Source organism: Callithrix jacchus, chromosome 13, assembly GCF_049354715.1.
Source record: "Callithrix jacchus isolate 240 chromosome 13, calJac240_pri, whole genome shotgun sequence".
Taxonomy (NCBI): domain Eukaryota; kingdom Metazoa; phylum Chordata; class Mammalia; order Primates; family Cebidae; genus Callithrix; species Callithrix jacchus.
The window spans coordinates 44330402-44353929 of record NC_133514.1 but is presented as its reverse complement, the minus strand read 5'-3'; the positions used below and the strand labels follow the sequence as shown (position 1 = coordinate 44353929).

The following is a 23528-nucleotide window of genomic DNA, read 5'->3' as shown; positions in this document are numbered from 1 at the left end:
GGACCTCTTCAAAGAGAACTACAAACCACTGCTCAAGGAAATAAGAGAGGACACAAACAAATGGGAAAACATTCTATGTTCATGCATAGAAAGAATCAATACTGTAAAAATGGCCATACGGCCCAAGTAATTTACAGATTCAATGCTATCCCCATCAAGCTACCACTGACTTTCCTTACAGAATTATAAAAAACTACTTTAAATTTTATATGGAATCAAAAAAGAGCCTGTATAGCCAAGAAAATCCTAAGCAAAAAGAACAAAGCTGGAGGCATCACACCACCTGACTTTAAACTGCTTGGACCACAATAGATATACAGACCAAAGGAACAGACCAGAGGCCTCAGAAATAATGCCACACATCTGCAACCATCTGATCTTTGACAAACCTGACAAAACAAGCAATGGGGAAAGGATTCCCTATTTAATAAATGGTGTTGGAAAAACTGGCTAGCCATATGCAAAAAACTGAAGCTGGACCCCTTCCTACACCTTATACACAAATTAATTCAAGATGGATTAAAGACTTAAGTGTAAGACCTAAAAACATAAAAACCCTAGAAGAAAACCTAGGCATTACCATTCAGGACATAGGCATGGGCAAAGACTTCAAGACTAAAACACCAAGAGCAATTGCAACAAAAGCCGCAATTGACAAATGGGATCTAATTTAACTAAAGAGCTGCTTCTGCAAGGCAAAAGAAACAATCGCAGAGTGAACAGGCAACCTACAGAATGGGAGAAAATTTCATCTATCCATCTGACAAAGGGCTAATATCTAGAATCTACAAGGAACTTAAACGAACTTCTAAGAAAAAAAAAAAAACCCATCAAAAAGTGGGTGAAGGATATGAACAGACACTTTTCAAAAGAAGACATTTATGTGGCTAATAAACCTCTGAAAAAATGCTCACCATCAATGGTTATTAGAGAAATGCAAATCAAAACCACAATGAGATACCATGTCATGCCAGTTAGAATAGCGATCATTAAAAAGCCAGGAGACAACAGATGCTGGGGAGGATGTGGAGAAACAGTAATGCTTTTACACTGTTGGTGGGAGTATAAATTAGTTCAACCATTGTGAAAGGCAGTGTGGCCATTCCTCAAAGATCTAGAACCAGAAACACCATTTGACCCAGCACAATCTCATATAATTGCCTTGCCCACTAAACATCTAATTATTTCTCAGAGTCATAACACTTAATTATGAAAAAATAATGTAAAAAAAAAATACAGTTCATAAAGTAAAAAAGGCTTTCAAAAAATGTATTTTGTATCTCTATTATTTCTGCTTTAATCCCCTCACAGGACCTAAATCCTAAATGCACTGTTCATGGCAGGCATTCAAATGCTTGCTAAATAATGAATAAGTTAAGTAAATGGAACAAATTACCTTACAGTGGTATCTATATTTCAAAAAGAAATTTATAAGGAGGAAGTTGCTAGTTAAGCCAGGTACACACTATCCTCCGAACCTGTAATCCCATGATTCAAGGAAAGCAATATTTTTTATCCCAAATTAAAGCACTCTGGTATAGCCAAACAACTGATTCCCTAAATTGCCTATCAGAAAATATTGGTGACAACTGAAAATTAGTTAAGTATAGAAATTATCTTTAAGGAAAAAAAAAAAAAATCGTATGTAAGTGAAACTTTTTTTTAATGGACCTTAGATATACAAAACTAATTATTCATAATATTTGCTTCCTGACATATTCTTACCACTGGTCCTAAGTGAGTTTTGAAATCTCTTCTGCAAAAAAGAAAAAGGGACATAAACAATGAAAGTGAGGTGAGGGAAATTTGTCCTTTCACAATCAGGAAACGTGCCATGAAGTTAATGAAGTTAACACTAAAGACATTCGCAATTTTGTACTTGAGTGCAGTGATAGCCATTATACATGACTGTTCCTAAGAGGTGGTCAGTAAGGCTATTAGAAAGACTCTGGAGCCAGACTGCCCAAATTCAAATCCCAGCTCTGCCACCTAGTATTTGTATGACTTCAGCAAATTACTGAAATCTCTTTTATGCCTCAGTTTCTTCAGCTGTAAAGTAACAGTACCTATTTCACTGCTGGTACTGGTATGTTATTAATAACTAGCTAGTTATGTTAGAGGATTAAATGAGTTAATATACATACAGCAATAAAGTAATGCCTGGCACATAGTAAATAAACAAGTTAAACAAATAAACTCACCATGAACTACCACATTCTAAAGTTAGCTCAAAAATGTCCCTTGTAACATGGGTGAAAACTTCTAATCACAGTATCCCATGGAGTCTTCTAACTACTTATCAATGTGAAAAGAACATACTAAAGTTCAAATGTCTTCACAAAACTCCTCTTAAACGTATTTTTACAGTTGGTCTCCCAAAGAGACCAAAACCACTCAGCTGCTAAAAATCTAACACACAGTTCCATCCAAAGGTTAAAAGTGCACGCACACGCACGCACACACACACACGCACAAATAAAAAGTTAGAATTAATATCAGAAAAAATAAAGAGGAACTTGCTCAGGTTACTCCACACAGTCTTTGAATTTCATCTTCACCTTACAGCTGGCCAGGTCAATAGAAATACCTGTATTAGTGTCCCAGAGAAGACAGAACTGTCTGTTCCAAGTAGAGTGCCAGGCCCACAGTAGATGCTCATTGACCATATGCTGAGCCAATTAATGCCTAAAACTACTTCTTGCCTATACATCTTCCTTTCTCCATCACTGTCAAATAAACTGGCTAATTTTTTTTTTTTGAGAACATCTAGGTTCATAACAGCAAACCATCAATTCTGCATAGGAACTGACTGGATAGTTTAAAGGAGAGGAACTTTAAATTAAAATTAGCCAGGCGTAGTGGCATATGTCTGTAATTTCAGCTACTTGGGAAGTGAGGCAGGAGAATTGCTTGAACCTGGGAGGCGGAGGTTGCAATGAGCTGAGACTGCACCCCTGCAATCCAGCCTGGGCAACAAGCGAGATCCCATCTCAAAAATAAATAAATAAAAGCAAACAGCTGTCCTAACAAGAACTTGTAACATCCAATTCACAGGTATGGCACTGAACTAATCTAACTACAAATTACTTCCTGTTTCCAGGCAGTTAACCTGTTAGATCATTTTATAATAACTGTAGAAATTCAATCATTATATTTAACTTCAGCCACATGTGATAAATAAACAGTTTTTACAGGTAAGAGTTCTTACAGCACTGAAATACAGAAAAGAGCATTTTAATTACTTGTCTACCTGGAATACATAGTCTTAAATGCTCAAATCAGGCTGGGGGCGGTGGCTCACGCCTGTAATCCCAGCACGTTGGGAGGCCGAGGCGGGTGGATCATGAGGTCAAGAGATCGAGAGACCATCCTGGCCAACATGGTGAAACCCCGTCTCTACTAAAAATACAAAAATTAGCCAGGGGTTTGGCTCTCTAAAAATTTCATCAAAGAAAAATACTGTTAATTTTCAATTATTGAAGAAAAATCCACAGGTATTCAGTGGGCTGCTAACAATACAACAAATTTAGATCAAACCTCAAATTTTTAAAATACATTCAATGTTAACTTTACCATCTCTCCCTTAGAAGTATCCTTCATCATCTTAAGCGAAATGAAGATCATTTTATTTATTTATACCAAGGTGTGCAGAAACTTAAAGCATCACTGCTCTCCAAGGAACTACAATTCGGAGCACCTCAAGTAAATTTACAGCTAAGATACTAGGTCAATGTAAAAAATAGGTACTAACAAAATTCTCCTAATCTCCAAGCACCAAATTTACACTTCAAGAAGTCATACTTTCAACTCTACACAGTAACAGCTTGAAACACACAACAAAGTATACACCTGGACATCAAAACTCCAACTCTCCAGAACTTTACCTTTCTTTTTGTTTTCAGAACAGGGTCTCACTTAGTTGTCCAGGCTGAAGTACTGTGGTGAGAGCATAGTTCACTGCAGCCTCAAACCCCTGGGCTCAAGCAATCCTCCCCAACACAGCCTCCCAAGTAGCTAGGACTACAGGCATGCCCATACCTGGCTAATTTTTCTATCTTTGATGGACATGGGGTCTTGCTATGTTGCCCAGGCTGGGCTCAAACTCCTGAGCTCCGGCCATCCTCCTGCCCCAGCCTCCCAAAGTGCTGAGATTACAGGCATGAGCTACTGTACCAAGCTCTCCAGAACTTTTCTAATATAGGATACTGTATTCCTGTCCCAAGTAACTATAGCTGTCATAAATAACATTTAGGACTTCATCATATGCAAAGCCATAATACATGATAGAAAACTATAATACAAACAGCAGAAACAAGAATTGCTAAGTTTGCTTAGTTGTGCCTATGGGTCATGAGAATCTGTCTCATTCCTGTCTAACGAATAATCTGCCACAAAATGGAAAATAGAGAAAGACAGGTTCTCAGAGTCATCTGCTTGTTTCAGATTCAAGTCTCCAGGATTTGGCTGCTCATCAACTTCCAGCAGTAAGGCATTAGTTAAAAGTTTTCAAGTCTCATGCTGGCGTACTCCTCAGGCAAAATAATAGGCTTCAAATATTTCAAAGTATCAGAACAAATCTATGAAGTTCTCATAGCTAGAACTCACCAATAAAAAACTAGAGGTGATCACTTCACAAAAGTCCCCAAACAAAAAAGTTGAATATCACTTCCTAGAAACGTGAATTTATAGCATCGTGTATCATCAGCTCTATAAACCCGGAGGCATATGCCATTCTTACCTTATCCTTTTCATGTGGAAGAAGGGACACTGGAGGTAAACAGGAAAGAGACTCACAACTCTCTCCCATCCACACTGGTAGCTTTAGTGTTGAGCCGATAAAGAGGTCCATCTTTAAGGAGTCTGCCATGGCCAATGGCACATTTGATAGCCAATCGTAACTGCTGGTGAAAGCCAGAGGCTGCACTGCCTCCAAATAATGCAGACACATCCTTCTGACCTTTCAAAAAACGTTCAATGTTTTTCAAAGCTGAGCCACCAGACTCTGCCAAGCCCTCAACTGCCCTCTTGATCAGTTTATTCCAATCCACATTTTGTTTATTATCCAATTTTCCATGGTTCCGAGGCTTAGGAAGTGCTATTCGCCCAGGATTATCAGGATCTTTATAGGAATTGAGTCCTTTATTTGAGACTTTTTAAATTGTTCCATCTTTAACACTCAACTCTAATTGTTCTAAAACAGTTTTATGATCCAAGCCATGGGATGAAGACACTGCGCTCCATATCCTTTCTTCTGAATGACACTGTTTATCCTTTTTCACTTTTTTGATGGCCTCCAAAATCCACTCAGTATAAAGCGGGTTTGGGAGTTTTACCCTGGTGAAGGATTCTGTATATCCATAGAGTCGTTATCCCTTATCCTGATGCTGAGTAAGTTTTACACCATGTAAAACAAGACTCTCGGAGTCTGGGAACCAGTTAACCACAGCATACAAGTTTTCCATCCCTTCACTGAATGTTTACACTGACAAGCACCAGACAGCAAACTGGGCTTCCTACACCGGTCCATGCAGAGGACAGGCCAAGAAGCTCCACATCATAATGGTCTCCTGACGCCTAGGCTGGGCTGGAGCTCACATAAGATGCTTTGATTTCTTCTGCAGACTCTCGGCGATGGATGCTACAATTGACTTGTCATCTTTGTCGTAGACAGTGAGCGTGCAGCTGCTGCGGTCCTTGCCCAGCTCATTCTCCACCAGCACGCTGTAATCGCCGTTGTCCTTGAGCGTGCAGGTGGGGATGACGAGGGTGCACACGCTGCTGGTAGAGTTGTACCACAACTTGGAGTTGGCCGTGATATTGATGTCGCCCTTGTAGAGGGTTGCTGTGGGTTCCCAAGAAAGGCGCAGGTCATGGTGCAGTCCTGGCTGAGGAGTACCGTGTGTGGCTTGAGGGGCATCAGGAAGTGAGGCACATGGCGTCAGTCCTTCTCGTAGGGTTTGAGCTTGGTGCTCAGGTCCTCAACTGCGCAGGTGGACCTTCCTCCATTCACAAAATAGAATGCCTCTGTAGTACAGTTGTACTACAGAAACCAAAACAACCTGTTGTTTGAAACAACCTAGGGTTTGAGCTTGGTGCTCAGGTCCTCAACTGCGCAGGTGGACCTTCCTCCATTCACAAAATAGAATGCCTCTGTAGTACAGTTGTACTGCAGAAACCAAAACAACCTGTTGTTTGAAATGTCTTCAAACTTCCCAATGAATTTCTCAATAGCACCACACAGGGGTCTCCTCATAAAGTTTTAAGAACTCAAGAATATTTCATTCCCGGCTTCAGAGCAGAAAAATGTGCATCTTATGCCTGAAAAGCAATGAAAATAGTGTCAGTTTTCTACTAGGACCTATTTTGAATGAAAATAAGCATCCTTATCTTAAAGCAATCAAACAGCAAGTGTTTACTAGGCACCCTTTAGAATTTCCAAACTCATCTATTAACATTCCAAACAATCATGTACATAAACCATTGGGATAAAAAAGAAAAGATGAGTAATTAGGATACAAGGAGGAAACACAGGAGATGTTCTAAGAATGACCTTAAGCTACAACTAACCAGAGGGGATGATGGCTATTCTGTACTCTGCAATCTCTGCTCACCAGTCTAGGAATTTGAACTCTTCCTCCACATCTTTCCCCAAGAAACTAGTCAGCACTTCAACAAGTATCTGGATTAGTAGAAAGAATCCTGCAATGAAAGTAAGAGTGAATCTTTCATCTTTCAAAATTCTAGACATTCAGAGTGGATAAAAAACAGTCAAGATAGGCAGAAAACGATTGAGAAAATTTAGCTATTTCTTATATGAAAATAATGAATACAGCATGCACCTAGTTTATAGTTTAAGCACAATATTACCTTAAGCTTTTCAAATGGAAGCAAAAATACTACTGAAAATAGCCCAGTGTGAAAGTGCTTACCGAATTTAAAAATAATCCACTTTCATTCAAACTTGAAGAACTACATGCTGATAGCTTCTCCTAACCCAAACTAAGATGTTATATCCATATGCCGAAGAGAGTCACAGCTGTCAAGCTGTGCATAAGCAATCCACAGACAGGAAAACTAGAAATGAGGAAGGCACTGGGGTCAATGCACATACTACATACAAAATGTACAGTACAGAAAAGAATGTACTGGCTACTTGTGGGTCTAAACAGAAGCCCATATAATAAAGATATAAATTCGAGATTGCTGCTCTGAAACGAACATTAATAAAACAGAAACACAAATATACTGTCTCTCTGAACCAAAGTCAGTATCCTTTCCTACAAAAGAATATGGTAGATACAATTTTTTTAATCACCAAAATATTGAATTCTGAATCTAACTCTTTTGCCTCCAAAACTAAGTTTAACTGAAGTGTTTTTGGGAACTTCGGCTCTCGTTCTGGAGATCATTTGCATTACAATATAAACGATGGTAGACAAATGGCTCCCACAGCAACTATTCTTAGTTGTGACATTAAAATCAAGCGAAAACTAATACACACTAGAAAAGAGATATTACCATTAACTCTGATAGGAAATAAAACACTGAAGCAAACATTCAAATCTGAGCCAAGATTTGTTTTAAAATTAGCTGCCTAAAAAGAAGCCCCCCTGGGAGAGGGATTCTTCATTTTGGTGAGGGTCTCCAGAGGATAGAAATAGGCGTATTATTACCCCCAAGCAAGCTCACTATACAGACATTACGCTAAACTAAATGAGAAGCTACAACGTGAGCTTGAGAAGCTACAACGTGAGCTTAAGAAGCTGGGAAGCAACGTCCTAATTGATTAAGCTTCGCAGGTAAAAGAATGAGTGACAGTCACTCATTGTCTTTCCGGCCCGGATTGTCAGCAGTCTCCAGGTCTTCGGAAAGTAAAGCGCCTGTAGCCACGGAACTTAACTCCCGGAAAGTACACCAGCGGCTAGAGTGAGCGCAACTCGCTTCCGACAGTCCTTCCCGTCCCCATTCCCCACCCCCAAACACGTCTTCGCGCTCTCTTTTCAAAGACTTGGATCGGCACAGCCCCGTGTGCCCCGCAGTTCGCCGACCGGCGCTGCGCCGTTTCCACGCGATGGGAACAGACCCCGAGAACAAGTTAACAATGAAATCACGTGAAGGAGTTCAGAGCGGTGCATCGCCCGAGCCCAGCTCCGCACCCTAAGCTCCGGGGGCCGGCTCCAGGGCGGCGCGGGGCGCCGGGAGCCTGACAGTCGCGCAACGGGCCAGAAGGCGAGGTTGACAGGCGCCCGGCCTTCCCTCGGCGGCGGGGCTGACAGCCGGGCAGACACAACACAACACGTGCTGCGCCTCGCACCGCAACACCCGCCGGCCTGTCAGCCCCGCCTGCCGCCTCAGCCCGGCTCTGATCCCCGGCCGGAGGCCAAGCCGGAGCCGGAACCCGAGCCCATGACAGAGCGCCCGCGAGCGGGGAGGAAGCCGCCCGACTCGGCCGACGCGGCGCTAGGAAAGCGGGTGGGCGCGCCCCGAGTGAGAGCGGGCTCCCGGACTTCGCCAGCCCGAGGCTCCGCGGCCTGGGCCGCTCGCCGCCCGCCCACCTGCCGGCTCCCCCAGGGCGGGCCCGGCACGCGGGCCGCGGGCGGGGGCAGCCGGGCGCCCGGCGGGCGGGCGCGAAGGGGCGGCCACGGCGCCCCAGCCCGAGGCCTGGCGCAGAACAGCAAAAGGCAGCGCAGGCCGCGACGGGGCCTGCAGCGGCCCGCCGACCCCGCGAGGCAGCGGAGCGGGCCCTGGAGCGGCTCGGCCTCGGGCTGGGCGGCCGGGGCGGCCCCTCGGCTACTTACCGGCAGGAAGGAGAGCCGGGATCCGGGGGCCCCAGGCCGGACCGCGGAGATGCCCCAAACTGACACGGCCGCCATCTTGGAGACAATTAACTCGGGCCGGGGGGAGGGGAAGTCAGGCGGCGGAGCAGTCGCGAGGGAACGGCTGCCTGGGGGAGAGAGCGGGAAGAGCCTGGGCGGGAGGCTGGGGGAGGTGGAGGCCCGGCAAAGCGGGAGGGGGTGGCCGAGAGCGGAAAGAGCTGGGCAGAGAGCCGGCAGAGGCCGGAGGGCGGGGCGGGGCAGCAGGGAAGAGCCGGTCGGCGGGGTCACGTGGGGCGGGTACAAACGGCCAAAGCCAGGGTGGGAGGAGGACTGGAAGGGGTTGGAGGCCGGTCAGCCGGGGGCTTCATTTCGGTCTTCTCACACGTTTAGGTCAGGCAGCGACCCAGGAGAGGTGGAGCCGGTGCACCTCCATGCCGCAGCTGGGGAAACTAAGGGCAGGCGCCTGGGTGGGGTGGCTTCAGTGTCGCACGGAAATCCGGCAGCCACGCAGTATGGGAACTCTTCGGCGGCGTCTGTTTACTTTTAGCAGCCCTCTCTCTCCTCTCTTTCACCTGCACCCGGACTTGTTTGGCGACGGTCCGGGAGCCCGAGGCCGAGGTGTGCCCGTGGGCGGGGCTGGAGGGCGGCGAGGAGGCGGCTTCCTGTTCTCACCCCTGGCAGCTCGCCTCAGCCTCTGACGGAGCTGTCCCGCTGGAGGGAAGACTTGGGGAGAGGGCGGAACCGGAGGCACCGGTGTTAAGCCCTTTAACCACTGACTTCATTTCTTCCGTCCACCAGCAGCTGAGTGGGTTCTTGGACCTCGCTAGAGCCATTTTGTGGGAAACTCCACAGACCTGGGTCGTGTGACTTGAACAAGGTCACACAGCTAGTGTGTGGCGCTCACCTGAGCCTGGGACCGAGATTTGTCTTACTCTAAAGCCGGTCTTCCCTTCCTGACCTGTACGGAACTCCAGTCCGTACTTAGGGCAGAACCACAAGCAGGCATTTTTTCATGGCCTGCCTGTCGTCTACTGACTGCATGGATGTTTCTTTTTGTCTTGCCTTTCATCTGCTTTAAACTCTTGGATGCGGAGATTGAGTCATACCTTTTTTTTTTTTTTTTTTTTTTTTTTTTAAAGACAGTCTTGCTCTGTCACCCAGGCTGGAGTGCAGTGGTGCGATCTTGGCTCACTGCAACTTCTGTCTCCCGAGTTCAAGCGATTCTCCTTCCTCATCCTCCGGAGTAGCTGGGATTTCAGGCGTCCACCACCTCGCCCGGCTAATGTGTGTATTTTTGGAAGAGATGGGATTTCACTATGTTGGCCAGGCTGTTCTCGAACTCCTTGACTTGTGAACTGCCCGCCTCAGCCTCCCAAAGTGCTGGGATTACAGAGGTGAGACACCACGCCTGGCCAAGTCATACTTTTTTTCTGCATTCACTGGAAAGACAGTAAATGACATGAAAAAGACCTACTAAAGGCTTAATCATTTACATGGAAGTGTACCCTGCTGCCTGAACTTTATCTGCTCTGTCCCCAACCCTGCACTTCCCCTCCTAGACTGTCGCCCCCAATACCTACTCATTTTATCTCAGCTTTAGCTTGTAAGGGCCTCCCTCTCACTCATTACCTTAACTTTCATGCTGACTTCCTTTTCTGAGCTTCCGTAGTGGTATCATTTGCTGTAGTCATTTTGCACTTAACATATTTTCTGTGCGCACTCTCTTTATATATATATATATATATGTATGTTCTGAATACATTCGCTGGTAAATGCTCTATTATGACTTTTTGCATCTCCAGCACCTAAAATAATGTACAAGTACTGTAGAAGGCGGTCTATAACAACAACAACAACAAAAGTGTTGCTCGTGAATGAAAAATTGAAGCCGTTAGGAAAGCCGGTTGTAGTGGGGCGCTTCCATAGCCCAGCTACTGGAGAGGTCTGCTTGAGCCCAGATGTTACAGGCTGCAGTGAACTCTGATGGCCACTGCACTCCAGCCTTGGAGACACTGCGAGAGGGAACCCAACCTCTTCTGTCCCTATAACCGATCTCCACTCTAATTTAGCCCTACCTTCCATACCATAGACTGTAGGGACCATTCAATAGGAATAAGGTAACTTGGGCCAGGCGCAGTGGTTCAGCCTGTAATCGCAACGCTTTGGGAGGCCAAGGCGGGCAGATCACCTGAGGTCAGGAGTTGGAGACCAGCCTGACTAAAATGGTGAAACCCAGTCTCTACTAAAAAATACAAAAATTAGCTGGGCGTGGAGGCGTGCTTCAGTAATCCCAGCTACTCGGGAACTGAAGCCGGAGAATCGCTTGAACCCAGGAGACAGAGGTTGCAGTGAGCCGAGATCGCACCACTGCACTCTAGCCTGGGCAATAAAGCAAGACTCAATCAAAACAAAACAAAACTAACTTTTTAGATGATGGTCCAGCCAAATCAATATCCTGACACTGACATAGAAACAGAAGTGTAATGTATTGAGGTTGGCTGAGCTTCTGTTCATCACCTACTTCCAAGCTCCATCTCCAACGCAGTACAGAAATTTGGGATACAAGATAATCCACTTAAAAGGATCTCTTTCATCCAAGATGAATCAGATAGACACATTCTCAGGTAAAATGGTCCGTGTTTGTAATAAAATCACCTCCATAAAAAATAAATTGTCTTTTAGTAGAATAGGCAGATTTTTATTTCCCAAGGAGGACAAAGTTATATTAATACAAAGACAATGAGTTCTTCATGTGAGACTACAGTGTGTCGCCTTAGAAGAAAAATAATGCAGAGATGAGTTGTGTTTACTTTTGGATAATTTGGAAGAAAACTAGCCACAGCCATCCCAGTGAAAGACCAAACTGGGGATTAAGAAAACACTAGCAGGAATTTAAAACAATTTATAACAACAAAGCCCAGTTGAGCTTTTCGCACAGCTTACATAAAGAGTCTCTGCTTTACATTTGCATAACTAAATGGCACATTCAGGTCTTCTCAAAATAAAAATCTCACATCAAAGACAGATTAAAGTCCTCGTCATTTGCAAGTTAAAAACCAATCTGCACTCTGAAAGGATAGTTTTTCTTTTTTTTTTTTTTGTTCTTCCATCATCCTTCAAAAAGGATAGGTTTTCTTAGTTCAACCTTTACTCAAGATTCAGCCCTGTGGAGCTGGCAGTTAAAAGTTATTTCCCCCTTGAATATTTTGCTCTAGGAATCCCTGCCTTTTCACTTGTACTTGGTAATTGTGTCTTATGCAGAGTCCATGCCAGCCTGAAATTGGAAGACTGCTCTTTCTTGGTTTCAACAGGAAAAATTTTTAGTCCATTTACATTTAATGTAATTACTGGTATATTTGGATGTATGTCTACCCTATCATCATTTATTTTCTTTTGAATCACCCATTTCACATCCCCTGTTCTTTGCTTTTTGCCTTCTTTCTAATTAAAAATATATATATATTTTGAGAGAGAGTCTCACTTTGTCACCAGGTGCCAGGCTGGAGTGCAGTGGCACAATCTCAGCTCACTGCAACCTCCGCCTCCCGGGTTCAAGCAATTCTTCTGCCTCAGCCTCCTGAGTAGCTGGGGCTACAGGCACATGCCACCATGCCCAGCTAATTTTTGTATTTTTAGTAGAGATGGGGTTTCACCTTGTTGATTAGGCTGGTCTCAAACTCCTGATCTCAGGTGATCCACCCACCTCAGCCTCCCAAAGTGCTGGGATTACAGGCATGAGCCACTGCACCTGGCCCAATCCTAGATATTTTAAAGCTCTTTCTGATCATTACGGTAGCTGCATCTTCTGTGGATCTATTTCTATTGTATATTCTTTCCATTGGTTTGGGTCATTTTTTTTTTTTCCTGGCTCTTAGCTTGCCTGAGAATTTTTAATAGGATGTCACACATTCAAATATGAAAAATTGTAGAGGCTCTGGATAGTATTATCTTCATCCAGAGAAGGATTCCTACTGTCCTTTGCAAAGCATTTAGAGTGAGAGCTAATCAACTTAATCAACCAGAGACTCAGTTAACTTGGGGTTGGGTTTTAGCAAGATTTAATTCACCTCTTTTTTGCTACTGCTCTGGTAGCATAAGCCTCCAGGGATTCCAACTGAGAGTCGTGTGTGTTCCCTGGGACCCTGAACTCTAATTCTGGTTTCTGCAGAACCGTGCGATGGTCGAAATCTCTTCACTCTGCTTTTCAGACGCTTTCTGCTTAGCTCCTTAGCCTTCTGTCTCATGCATCTTAAGAATTTGGAAAATTACTTGAGAGAAACTTCCCATATTGGGCTCATTCACCCCTCCCTTCACACTGGGAATCTGGCCCCTCTTGTTCTTAAGTTTGTCTCTCCAACCCTCCTAAGCTGACAGAATCATCCTTGGTGGTGTCTTTGCCTCTTAGGGCCTCTTCCTATACTCAGAACCAAAACTCAGACTCTGGCCTTATACCCAGAATTTCCTCAAGGGACAGAGGTACTGCTGAATGTCAGTTCACCTCTACGTATAGTTTCCCCTTCTCTGAGATTGTGTCCTCATAAGTCCTGGTTGCCTCAGCCACTCGTTGATGCCTTCAAACAGATGTTTTATGTTTTAGCTGGCTCTCCTAATTGTTTTCAGTTGGCTATAAATACCCTCATCATGCTCAGAACCAGGAAAAGTTTTTCAGATGAAATGGTCTGGTCTTCCCCCTCAGTAAAAAAAAAGTCTACCTCAGATATCAAGATATAGTTTACAACACTGTGTATCAGAATCATCTCAGTACTTTTTAATAAGTAAAAGAGTCCAGAATTCCACACCAGACCTACTAGGTCTAAATTTCTGAGATTAAATTGGCTCTGTATTTTAAAATGCTTTCCAGGTATGAACATTTGCTCTGACAACAATTGAGTAATGGGATCTGGATTTATCATCCTCTCTTAAACAGCTGGAAAAATACATAATAAAACAATGGTTTTTGGCATATATTTTCTGACACAATATATGAAACCATGGTTTGCAGACATTGGATAATAGACAATGTAGGACAGTGATTACTAGGGTAAGAGAAGTAAACAAGTTGAGCCATCTAATTGCCCCAGCCTACTGCCTTGAGACAGTTTCCAGGCCATGGGACAGGCAGTGGCAGAGCCCAAAGTCCAGCAATATTGCTGACTTGGGACAAATATCAGGATTCAGGAAGGCCAAGGTAGCTAAAGTTTGGAGGACAGAGAACCAGAAAGGGGAAAGCTACACATATATACAACTCCAAGTATCTACAAAGGGATCCTCTTGCTTCTTTGGATGAGCATTGATTTGCACATATTTGAGAAGAGACTAATTGAAAACTAACTGGGGAAACAAACCACCAAAAAAGGGTGAGAGAAACAATTCCCAGAGCTCCCATATGAATGAAAATTGTGCCTGTTTCCACCAGCCAGAATGGAAAGACCTGTTGGTACATTTTAGCCTTAGTCTTCAGGAGGGTGTCCTCTTAGTACTGAAAATGATATTGCCTGTATTAAAAGGAGTGTGGGAAATTTGAAGAAATAATGGCTGAAATAGTCCCAAATGTAATAAAAACTATAAACTCACAAATTCAAGACATTCAAAGAACACCAAGCAGAATAAAAAATTGTAACCACATCAAGGCATATTATAGCAAAATTGCTGAAACCAGGGGAAAGTCTTAGTATCCCCAGGGAAAAAAAAAAGATCATACACAGAAAAGAACAAAGATAGGAATTACATTAGACTTATTAGAAACTATGCAACCAAGAAAAATAGGCTTCAAATTGCTGAACGATTTTTTTCAATCAACCTAGAATTCTTTACGCAGCAAAATGTATTTCAGAAATGGAAGAGAAATAAAAATGTTTCAGACAAAAAGAAAAAAGCAACTGAATGCAGTGGCTCACACCTGTAATCCCAGCATGTTGAAAGCCCAAGGCAGGAGGATCGCTTGACACCAGGAGTTCAAGATCAGCCTAGTCAACATAGTGAGACCTTCATCTCTACCAAAAAAAAATTGAAAAATCGCTGGGTATGGTGGTGCATGCCTATAATTCCAGCTACTTAAGAAGCTGAGATGGGGAGATTACTTGAGTCAAGGCTGCACAGAATCATGATTGCACCACTGCACTCTAGGCTGAGTGATGGAGCAAGACCTGTCTGAAAGGAAGGAAGGAAGGGAAGGAAGGTAGGAAGGAAAGGAAGGGAAGAAGGGAGGGAGGGAGCAAAGGAGAGGGGGAGAGAAGGGGAGGAGCTAAGATAGTTTATCACTAGAAAACAGGAGCTTCCAGGACAAGAAAGAAAGACACACACACACACATACACGGAGGAAGGTGAGAGGGAGGGAAGCTGGAAAGACAAGATAGCTTATCACTAGCAAACATAAACTTCCAGAAATAGTGAAGATATTTCTTCAAAAATAAAGGGAAAGGATACTAGACTGAAATTTTGATTTATAGATAAGTATTTAGAACTTGTGGCTCATGCCTGTAATCTCAGCACTTTGGGAGGCTGAGGTGGGTAGATCACCTCAGGTCAGGAGTTCAAGACCAGTCTGATCAATATGGTAAAAACCCTGTCTCTACTAAAAATACAAAAATTAGCCAGGTGTAGTGGCATGTGCCTGTAGTCCCAGCTACTCAGGAGGCGAGGCAGGAGACTCTCTTGAACCCAGGAGGAGGAGATTGCAGTGAGTCAAGATCGCACCACTGCACTCCAGCCTGGGCAACAGAACAAGACTCCATCTTTAAAAAAAGAGAGAGAGAGAGAACTATGTAAATGTGAAATGTGTGGATAAGTACAATTTTTTAATTGTTTATAAGGTGATTGTGTAAGGTAAAAATGCATTATGGGGTTTAAAACTTATGTAATATAAAATGGATAATGGGGGAATGTAGAGAAGTGGTCATAACAGTTACAAAATTTTATGCTGCACATATAGTGGCATATTATTATTTGAAGGTAGAATGTAGTAAGCTGAAGGTGCATATTGTACCATATCACAACCCCTAAAAGTAATAATAAAAACTAGTACAGCTACTAGGCCAATAGTGGAAATAAAAGAATCACAAAAAAAAATTGAGAAGAAAACAGGAAAAGAATAAAAAACAAAAAACATATGAGACAAATAGAAAACTATAGCAAATGATACACTTAAACTCAACTACATTGATAATTACATGAACCTAAGTGGTCTAACCATCAAACTAAAAGGCAGAAATTATCAGATTGTATATAAAAGCAAGCACAAGGCCAGGTGCGGTGGCTCATGCCTGCAATCCCAGCACTTTGGGAAGTCTAGGCTTGACTAGCCTAGGCAGGCTGGTCAAGAGTTCGAGACCAGCCTGGCCAATATGGTGAAACCCCATCTCTACTAAAAATACAAAAATTAGTCAGGTGTGGTGGCATGTGCCTGTAGTCCCAGCAAGTCCCAGCAGGAGAATTGCTTGAACCCAGGAGGCAGAGGTTGCAGTGAGTTGAGATGGTACCACTGCACTCCAGCCTGGGTGACAGAGTGAGACTACATCTCTAAAAAAATTAAAAAATAAAAACAAGAACAAAATAAGTGCTGTTTACAGGAACACATTTTAGATTAAAAGACACAAATATGTTAAATGCAAAAGAATGAAAAGTACATGCCAGGCAAACACTAACCAAAAGAATGATGGAGTGACTGTATTATTATCAAACTGACAGATTTCAGAACATGGAATATTACCAGGAATAAAGACAGATATTTCAGAATGATAAGAGAGTCAGTTTATCAAGTAGACACAATCATCCAAAATGCTTATGGAACAAATAACAGGCCTTGAAAACACTGAATCAAAAGCTGAGAGCCAAAAGGAAAAATAAAGAAATCCACAATTTAAGTTTCAGCACTGTGTTAATAATTGATGTTTTTAAGCAGAAAGAAAAGGAGTAATGCTATAGAATACTTGAACAATATTGTCAGTTAACTTGAGCTACTTGTTATAGGACGTTGCACCCAACAACAGAAGAATCCATGTACTCTCTGCCAGTGTACAGAAAATATTCACCAAGATAGACTATGTTCTGTGTTGTAAAATACATTTCAGGAAACTTAAGAGATTAAAATTATATGAAGTATGATCTCTGATCAAAGTGAAATTAGTCTGGAAAATCAAATACTTGCAAATCAAACAACATAAGTCAAAGAGAAAATGACAAGAGAAGTTAGAAAAGTTCTAAGACAGATGTTTCAGAGATTTGAACAGATGTTTTTATTGAATGGACATAGAAAGAAACATATCAAAACTTACGGAATACAGCTAGATCTATATCTAGAGAGAAATTTAAATTATTATATTAGAAGACATGTCTCAAATCCATTAACTAAGCATCTACTCAAAAAATTATTAAAAATGAAAAAAAAGAACAAATAAACCCCATAGTAAGTAGAAAGGAGGAAATAATGAAGAGCGCTAATCAATGAAATGGAAAGTGGAAAAGTAATAGAGAAAATCAATGAAACCAAAAGACTTCTTTGAAAAGCTTAATAAAATTGATAAGATTCTAAGAAGATTGACTAGGGAAACAGAAAACATAAATTAACAACGTGAGGAATGAAAAAACATAACTATAGATTCTAAGTACGTTAAAAAAAGAAAGATTGTGAACAACTTTATGGCAATACATTTAAAACTTAGATTGAATAAAAAGATTCCTTGGAAGAAAATGTACTAAAAGTCACAAAAGCATAAGTAGATGATTTGAATGATCCTATATCTATAAAAATGACAAAATTTATAGTTAAAATTCAGGCACAGATTAGTTCACTAATAAATTCTACCAAACATTTAATAAATAAATAAAACCAATTTTACTCAAATTCTAGAAATTTGAAGAGGAGGGAATATTCCCCAACTCACTTTATGAAGTTAGCATAACTTTCATTCCAAAGCCAGACAAAGGCATTCCAAGAAAAGGGATGTCCTTTATGAGCATGACCAGCTGGCTTTATCCTAGGAATGCAAGGCTGCTTTAACATTTGAAAATCAATCAATGTAATTCATCATATTGACAGACTAAAAAGGAAAAATCATATGTTATCTCAATAGAGAAAGAAGCATTTGACAAAATCCATCTATTCCTGATAAAAACAAATATGAGCAAATTAGAAATAGGAAGAAACTTCCTCACGATGATAAGGGACATCTCTGAAAAACCTACATGATATTTAATGATGAAAGACAAATACTTTCCCTGTAAGACATGATCATAGCAAAGATGCCTGTTGTCACCGCTTCTCTATCCAACGTGGTACTATAAGTTCTAAGCAGAACAGTAAGGAAAGAGAATTAAAAAGCATCCAGATTGGAAAGAAAGAAAGGTGTCTTTATTCACTGATGACATGACTGTCTGTCTAGAATATCCAACAAACAACTACTAGAATTAGTAAGTTTATCAAGCTTGCAGGATATAAGATCAATATACGGCTGGGTGTGGTGGCTCACACCTGAAATTCCAGCACTTTGGGAGGTCGAGGAGGGCGTATCAGCAGGTCAGAGGGTGTATCTCCTGACCAAAATGGTGAAACCCCTTCTCTACTAAAAATACAAAAATTAGCCAGGTGTGGTGGCATGCACCTGTAGTCCCAGCTACTCAGGAGGCTACGGCAGGAGAATCGCTTGAACCCAGGAGGCGGAGGTTGCAGTGAGCCAAGGTTGTGCACTCCAGCCTGGGCGACTAAGCAAGACTCCATCTCAAAAATAAATAAATAAATAAAATCAATATGAAAACATCAAGTATAAAAGCAACAACCCAATCTAAAATTGGTCAAGAGACTTGAACAGATGTTTTTCCAAAGAAAATAAACGCTGGGCCTGTAATCCCAGCACTTTGGGAGGCCGAGGCGGGTGGATCACGAGGTCAAGAGATCGAGACCATCCTGGTCAACATGGGGAAACCCGTCTCTACTAAAAATACAAAAAATTAGCTGGGCATGGTGGCGCGTGCCTGTAATCCCAGCTACTCAGGAGGCTGAGGCAGGAGAATTGCTTGAACCCAGGAGGCGGGGGTTGTGGTGAGCTGAGATCGCGCCATTGCACTCCAGCCTGGGTAACAAGAGTGAAACTCTGTCTAAAAAAAAAAAAGAAAGAAAATAAACAAATTACTGGCCAAGCGTGGTGGCTTACTCCTGTAATTCCAGCACCTTGGGAGGCTGAGGTGGGCATATCACAAGGTCAATTGGAGACCAGCCTACCCAAAATGGTAAAACCCCATCTCTACTAAAAATACAAAAATTAGCTGGGTGTGGTGGTGCAAGCCTGTAATCCCAGCTACTGGGGAGGCTGAGGCAGGAGAATTTATTGAATCTGGGAGGCTGAGGTTGCAGTAAGCCGAGATTGCACCACTGTACTCCAGCCTGGCTGAAAAGAGTGAGACTCCGTCTTGAAAACAGAATCTTGAAGAGATGTTTATAGACCCATATTCATAGCAGCAGTATTCACAGTAGCCAAGAAGTGGCAGCAACACAGATGTTCATCAACAGATGAATGGATAAACAAAACATGGTATATACATACAATGGAATATTATTGGGCCTAAAAAAGGGAAGGAAATTCTGACATATGCTACATCATTGATGAGACTTGAGGACATTGTATCAAGTGATATAAGCCAGATATCTATCACAAAAAGATAAATATTAAAAGTAGACAAATTTTCAGAGACAGAAAGTTGTATGGTAGTTGCCCCGTCCTGGAAGAAAGGAAAAATGGGGAGTTATTATTTTAAGAGAGTTCTGGAGATGAATAGTAGTGATGGTTATACAATATCAATGTATTTTTAACACCACTGAAGTGAACACCTAAAAATTGTTAAGATGGTAAATTTTATGCTTTGGGTATTTTACCAGAAAATTTTAAAAACTAAAGTGTATTCTTCAGGACTTTTGTTAGAAAAGAAAAAAGAAAAAAAATAAAGTGTATTTCTATATACTAATGACAAACAATTGGAGATTAAAATGCAAAAAAAAAAAAACCCAAAACAAAACAACAACAACAACAAAAACTAGCTTTTTACAGTAGCTTAAAAATATGAAAGCTTTGTCACACCTGTAATCCCAGCACTTTGGGAGGCCAAGGTGGGCGGATCACGAAGTCAAGAGATCAAGACTATCCTGGTCAACCTGATGAAACGCTGTCTTTACTAAAAATACAAAAATTAGCCAGGCCCAGCAGTGCGCGTTTGTAGTCCCAGCTACTCTGGAAGCTGAGGCAGAAGAACCACTAGAACCGAGAGGTGGAGGTTGCAGTGAGCAGAGATTGCGCCACTACACTCCAGCCTAGTGTCAGAGCGAGACTCCATCTCAAAATCAAAAACAAAACAAACAAAAACAAAAAAAACTTTGGGGATAAATCTAACAAAATAAGTGCAAGATCTGTTCATTGAATGCTACAAAATATTGCCAAAAGCTAAGAACTAAGAAAATGGGGCTGGGTGTAGTGGCTTATGCCTGTAATCCCAGCACTTTGAGAGGAAGAGGCAGGTGGATTGCCTGAGGTCAGGAGTTTGAGACCAACCTGGCCAACATAGTAAAACCCCAGACTCTACTAAAAAATAAAAATAAATAAAAAATTTGCTGGGCGTGGTTGTGGGCACCTGTAACTCCAGCTAATTGGGAGGCTGAGGCAGAAGAAGAATCCCTTGAGCTCAGGAGGCAGAGGTTGCAGTGAGCCAAGATCACATCGTTGAACTCCAGCCTGAGCAACAAGAGTGAAACACTGTCTCCAATTAAAAAAAAAAAAAAAAAAAAAAGAACTAAGAAAATGGAAAGTTTCGTGGTTGGAAAACTCAGTGTTGTTGAGATATCAATTATTCCCAGCTGGGCCTGGTGGCTCAAAACTGTAATCCCATCACTTTGGGAGGCTGAGGTGAGTGGATCACCTGAGGTCAGGAGTTTGAGACCAGGCTGGTTAACATGGTGAAACCCCTGTCTCTACTAAAAATACAAAAATTAGCCAGGTGTGGTGGTGTGTGCCTGTAATCCCAGCTACTCAGGAGGCTGAAGCAGGAGAATTGCCTGAACCCAGGAGGCGGAGGTTGCAGTGAGTTGAGATTGCACCATTGGACTCCAGCCTGGGCAACAAGAACAAAACTCCTTCTCAAAAAAAAAATATCAATTATTCTCAGATTAATTTATGGATTCAATGCAATTGTAGTCATAATCCCAGCAGGCTTTGTTTATAGACACTGACAAGCAGTCTGGGCATGGTGACTCATGCCTGTAATCCCAGCACTTTAGGAGACTGAGGTGGGCAGAATATGTGAGGTCAGGAGTTCGACAGCAGCCTGACCAACATGGTGAGACCCCCATTTCTACTAAAAATGCAAAAGTAAGCAGGCATGGTGGTGCACGCCTGTAATCCCAGCTACTCGGGAGGCTGAGGCAGGAGAATGTCTTGAACCCAGAAGGCAGATGTTGCAGTGAGCTGAGATCATGCCCCTGCACTCCAGCCCAGGGGGGTTAAAGCAAAACTCCATGAATGAAAGAAAGAAAAAGAGAGAGAGAAAGGAAGAAAGAAAGGAGGGAGGGAGGGAGGGAAGAAAGGAAGGAAGGAAAGAAGGAAGGAAACTGACAAGCAAATTCTAAAGTCTTATGGAAATACAAAGATTGTCACAAAATTTTGAAAAAGAGCAAAGTTTGGTGGATTTATACTACATGATTTTAAGGATTCGTATGTTTTCTCATGAAAGGCATATTAGTGAATAGCACTAATACCTACCATATTATCACATAGGATTGTTGTGAGAATTTTTTAAGTTACTATAGTTAAGGCGCTAAACCAGTCCAAGTTATATAGTGACCATAATATAAATGTGAAGTATTTAATTTGCACTTTTTTGAGTACTAGTGAGATTGACTTTCGTTTATTGGCCATTTGAGTTTTCTTTTCTGGGAAGCTCTTCCTCAAGTCTTTTGTCTATTTTTCTCTTGGATTGCTTATATTTTTCTTAATTCTTCATATATTCAAGGTACTGATACTTGTCAGTTCATATATGTTCATATTATGCCCTTTAGTATTAAGCTTTTCTTTTCACTCTTGTTAATGGTGTCTTTTGTTGAGTGGAAGCTCCTATAATTGATTTACATAAAGGTATCCTTTCTCGTTTTGTCATTTGTGCAGTGACAGTTGGTACCCTTATCTTGCTTCTAATCTTACAAGGGATGCTTTCAAATTAAGGGTGATGTTTGCTATAGGTATTTTGAGGATGCTCTGCATGAGTGTGAAGAAATTCCCTTCTATTTCCACATTGCTAAGAGTTGTTTTGTTTTTTGTTTTGAGACAGAGTCTTGCTCTGTCATCTGGGCTGGAATGCAGTGGCGCAATCTTGGCTCACTGCAACCTCCACCTCCTGGGCTCAAGTGATTCTCCTGCCTCAGCCTACCTAGTAGTTGGGATTACAGGTGCGTGCCACCAGGCCCAGCTAACTTTTGTATTTTTAGTAGAGACAGGGTTTTGCCATGTTGGCTGGTCTTGAACTCTTGACTGCAGGTGATCTGCCCTCCTTGGCCCCTCAAAGTGCTGGGATTACAGACGTGAGCCACTGCACCCGGCCTCTTGCTTGGTTTTGTGTCAAAGTTATACTTGCTTAATGAAATGAGACAAGATTGTTTCTCCTTTTTCTATAATCTAGAAAGTTTTATAAAACATAATTATTTGTTCTTGAAGCATTTGGGAAAATTCATCAATAAAACCATCCAGACCTGGTATTTTCTTCGTAGGAGAATATTTGCTGTACTGATTCAATTTCGTTTTTAGTTGTTTTTGTTTCAAGACAGAGTCTCCCTCTGTAGCCCAGGCTGGAGTGCAATGGTGCAATCTCGGCTCATTGCAACTTCTGCCTCCTGGATCCCAGTTCAAGTAATTCTCCTGCCTCGGCCTCCTGGGTAGCTGGGATTATAGACACGAGCCACCATGCTTAGCTAATTTTTGTGTTTTTAGTAGAGACGGGGGTTTCATCATGTTGGCCAGGTTGGTCTTGAACTCCTGACCTCGTGATCTGCCTGCCTCGGCCTCCCAAAGTCCTGGGATTACAGGCATGAGCCACCTTGCCCGACCATTGATCCATTTTCTTAATGATCATAAGATTATTATGGTTTTCTATCTTCTGTAACCAGTTTTGATAGCATATTTTTCTAAGATTGTATCATTTCATTTTAGTTTTCAGGAAGTTGTTTATAATATTCTTTTATAAGCCATGTTTGTATCTGTAAATACATTTTATCGTTCTTAATATTGGTTTTTTGCCTTGAATGTTATTGACAAATTTATCAATGCTATGAATTTTTTCAAAAAAAGAAGTCTGACTTTATTGATTTTCTCTATTGTATGTCTTCTCCGCCCTTAATTTCCATCTTTATCTTTAATATTTTCTTATTTCTATTTTCTTTGTTTGTTCTGTTTCATTTTTTCTATTTTCTATTTCCTTTGTTTTTTCTGTTTCATTTTTGAGACCTAGTCTTGTCGATGTCCAGGCTGGAGTGTAGTGGCATGATCACAGCTCAATGGAACTCCTGGGCTCAAGGGATCCTCCTGCCCCAACCTTTTGAATAGCTGGGACTACAGGCTCTTGCCTGTAGCACTCAACTAATTTAAAAAATTTTTTTGTAGCGGCACTGAGGCGCTGCGGCGGCGGTGGTGGTGGCTGCTCGTCCTAGACTGGCGGGGACGGGGGTCTGGAGGATGGGGACGG

At 42.1% G+C, this 23528-nt stretch overlaps 1 protein-coding gene across 8 annotated transcripts in view; it reads right to left on the bottom strand.

Moving 5' to 3' along the window:
- The window catches only part of CHRNB3 (cholinergic receptor nicotinic beta 3 subunit), a 99512-nt gene extending 90626 nt beyond the window's left edge, over positions 1 to 8886 (bottom strand). For 3 of the 8 annotated variants that reach the window (XM_002757015.6, XM_078347653.1, XM_078347651.1), the window contains exons 1-3: positions 8799 to 8886; positions 6568 to 6699; positions 4739 to 6318 (exon numbers count right to left, since the gene is read on the bottom strand). Coding sequence is in view for 3 of the 8 variants with exons in the window: in XM_078347651.1 (XP_078203777.1) it covers positions 4739 to 4948 (210 nt within the window). In the remaining 5 variants the exon portion in view is untranslated. The remainder of the gene's footprint in view (positions 1 to 4738; positions 6319 to 6567; positions 6700 to 8798) is intronic. The other 5 variants (XM_035270445.3, XM_035270449.3, XM_035270448.3 and 2 more) reach the window with 2 other exon arrangements.
- Positions 8887 to 23528: the final 14642 nt, after the last annotated feature.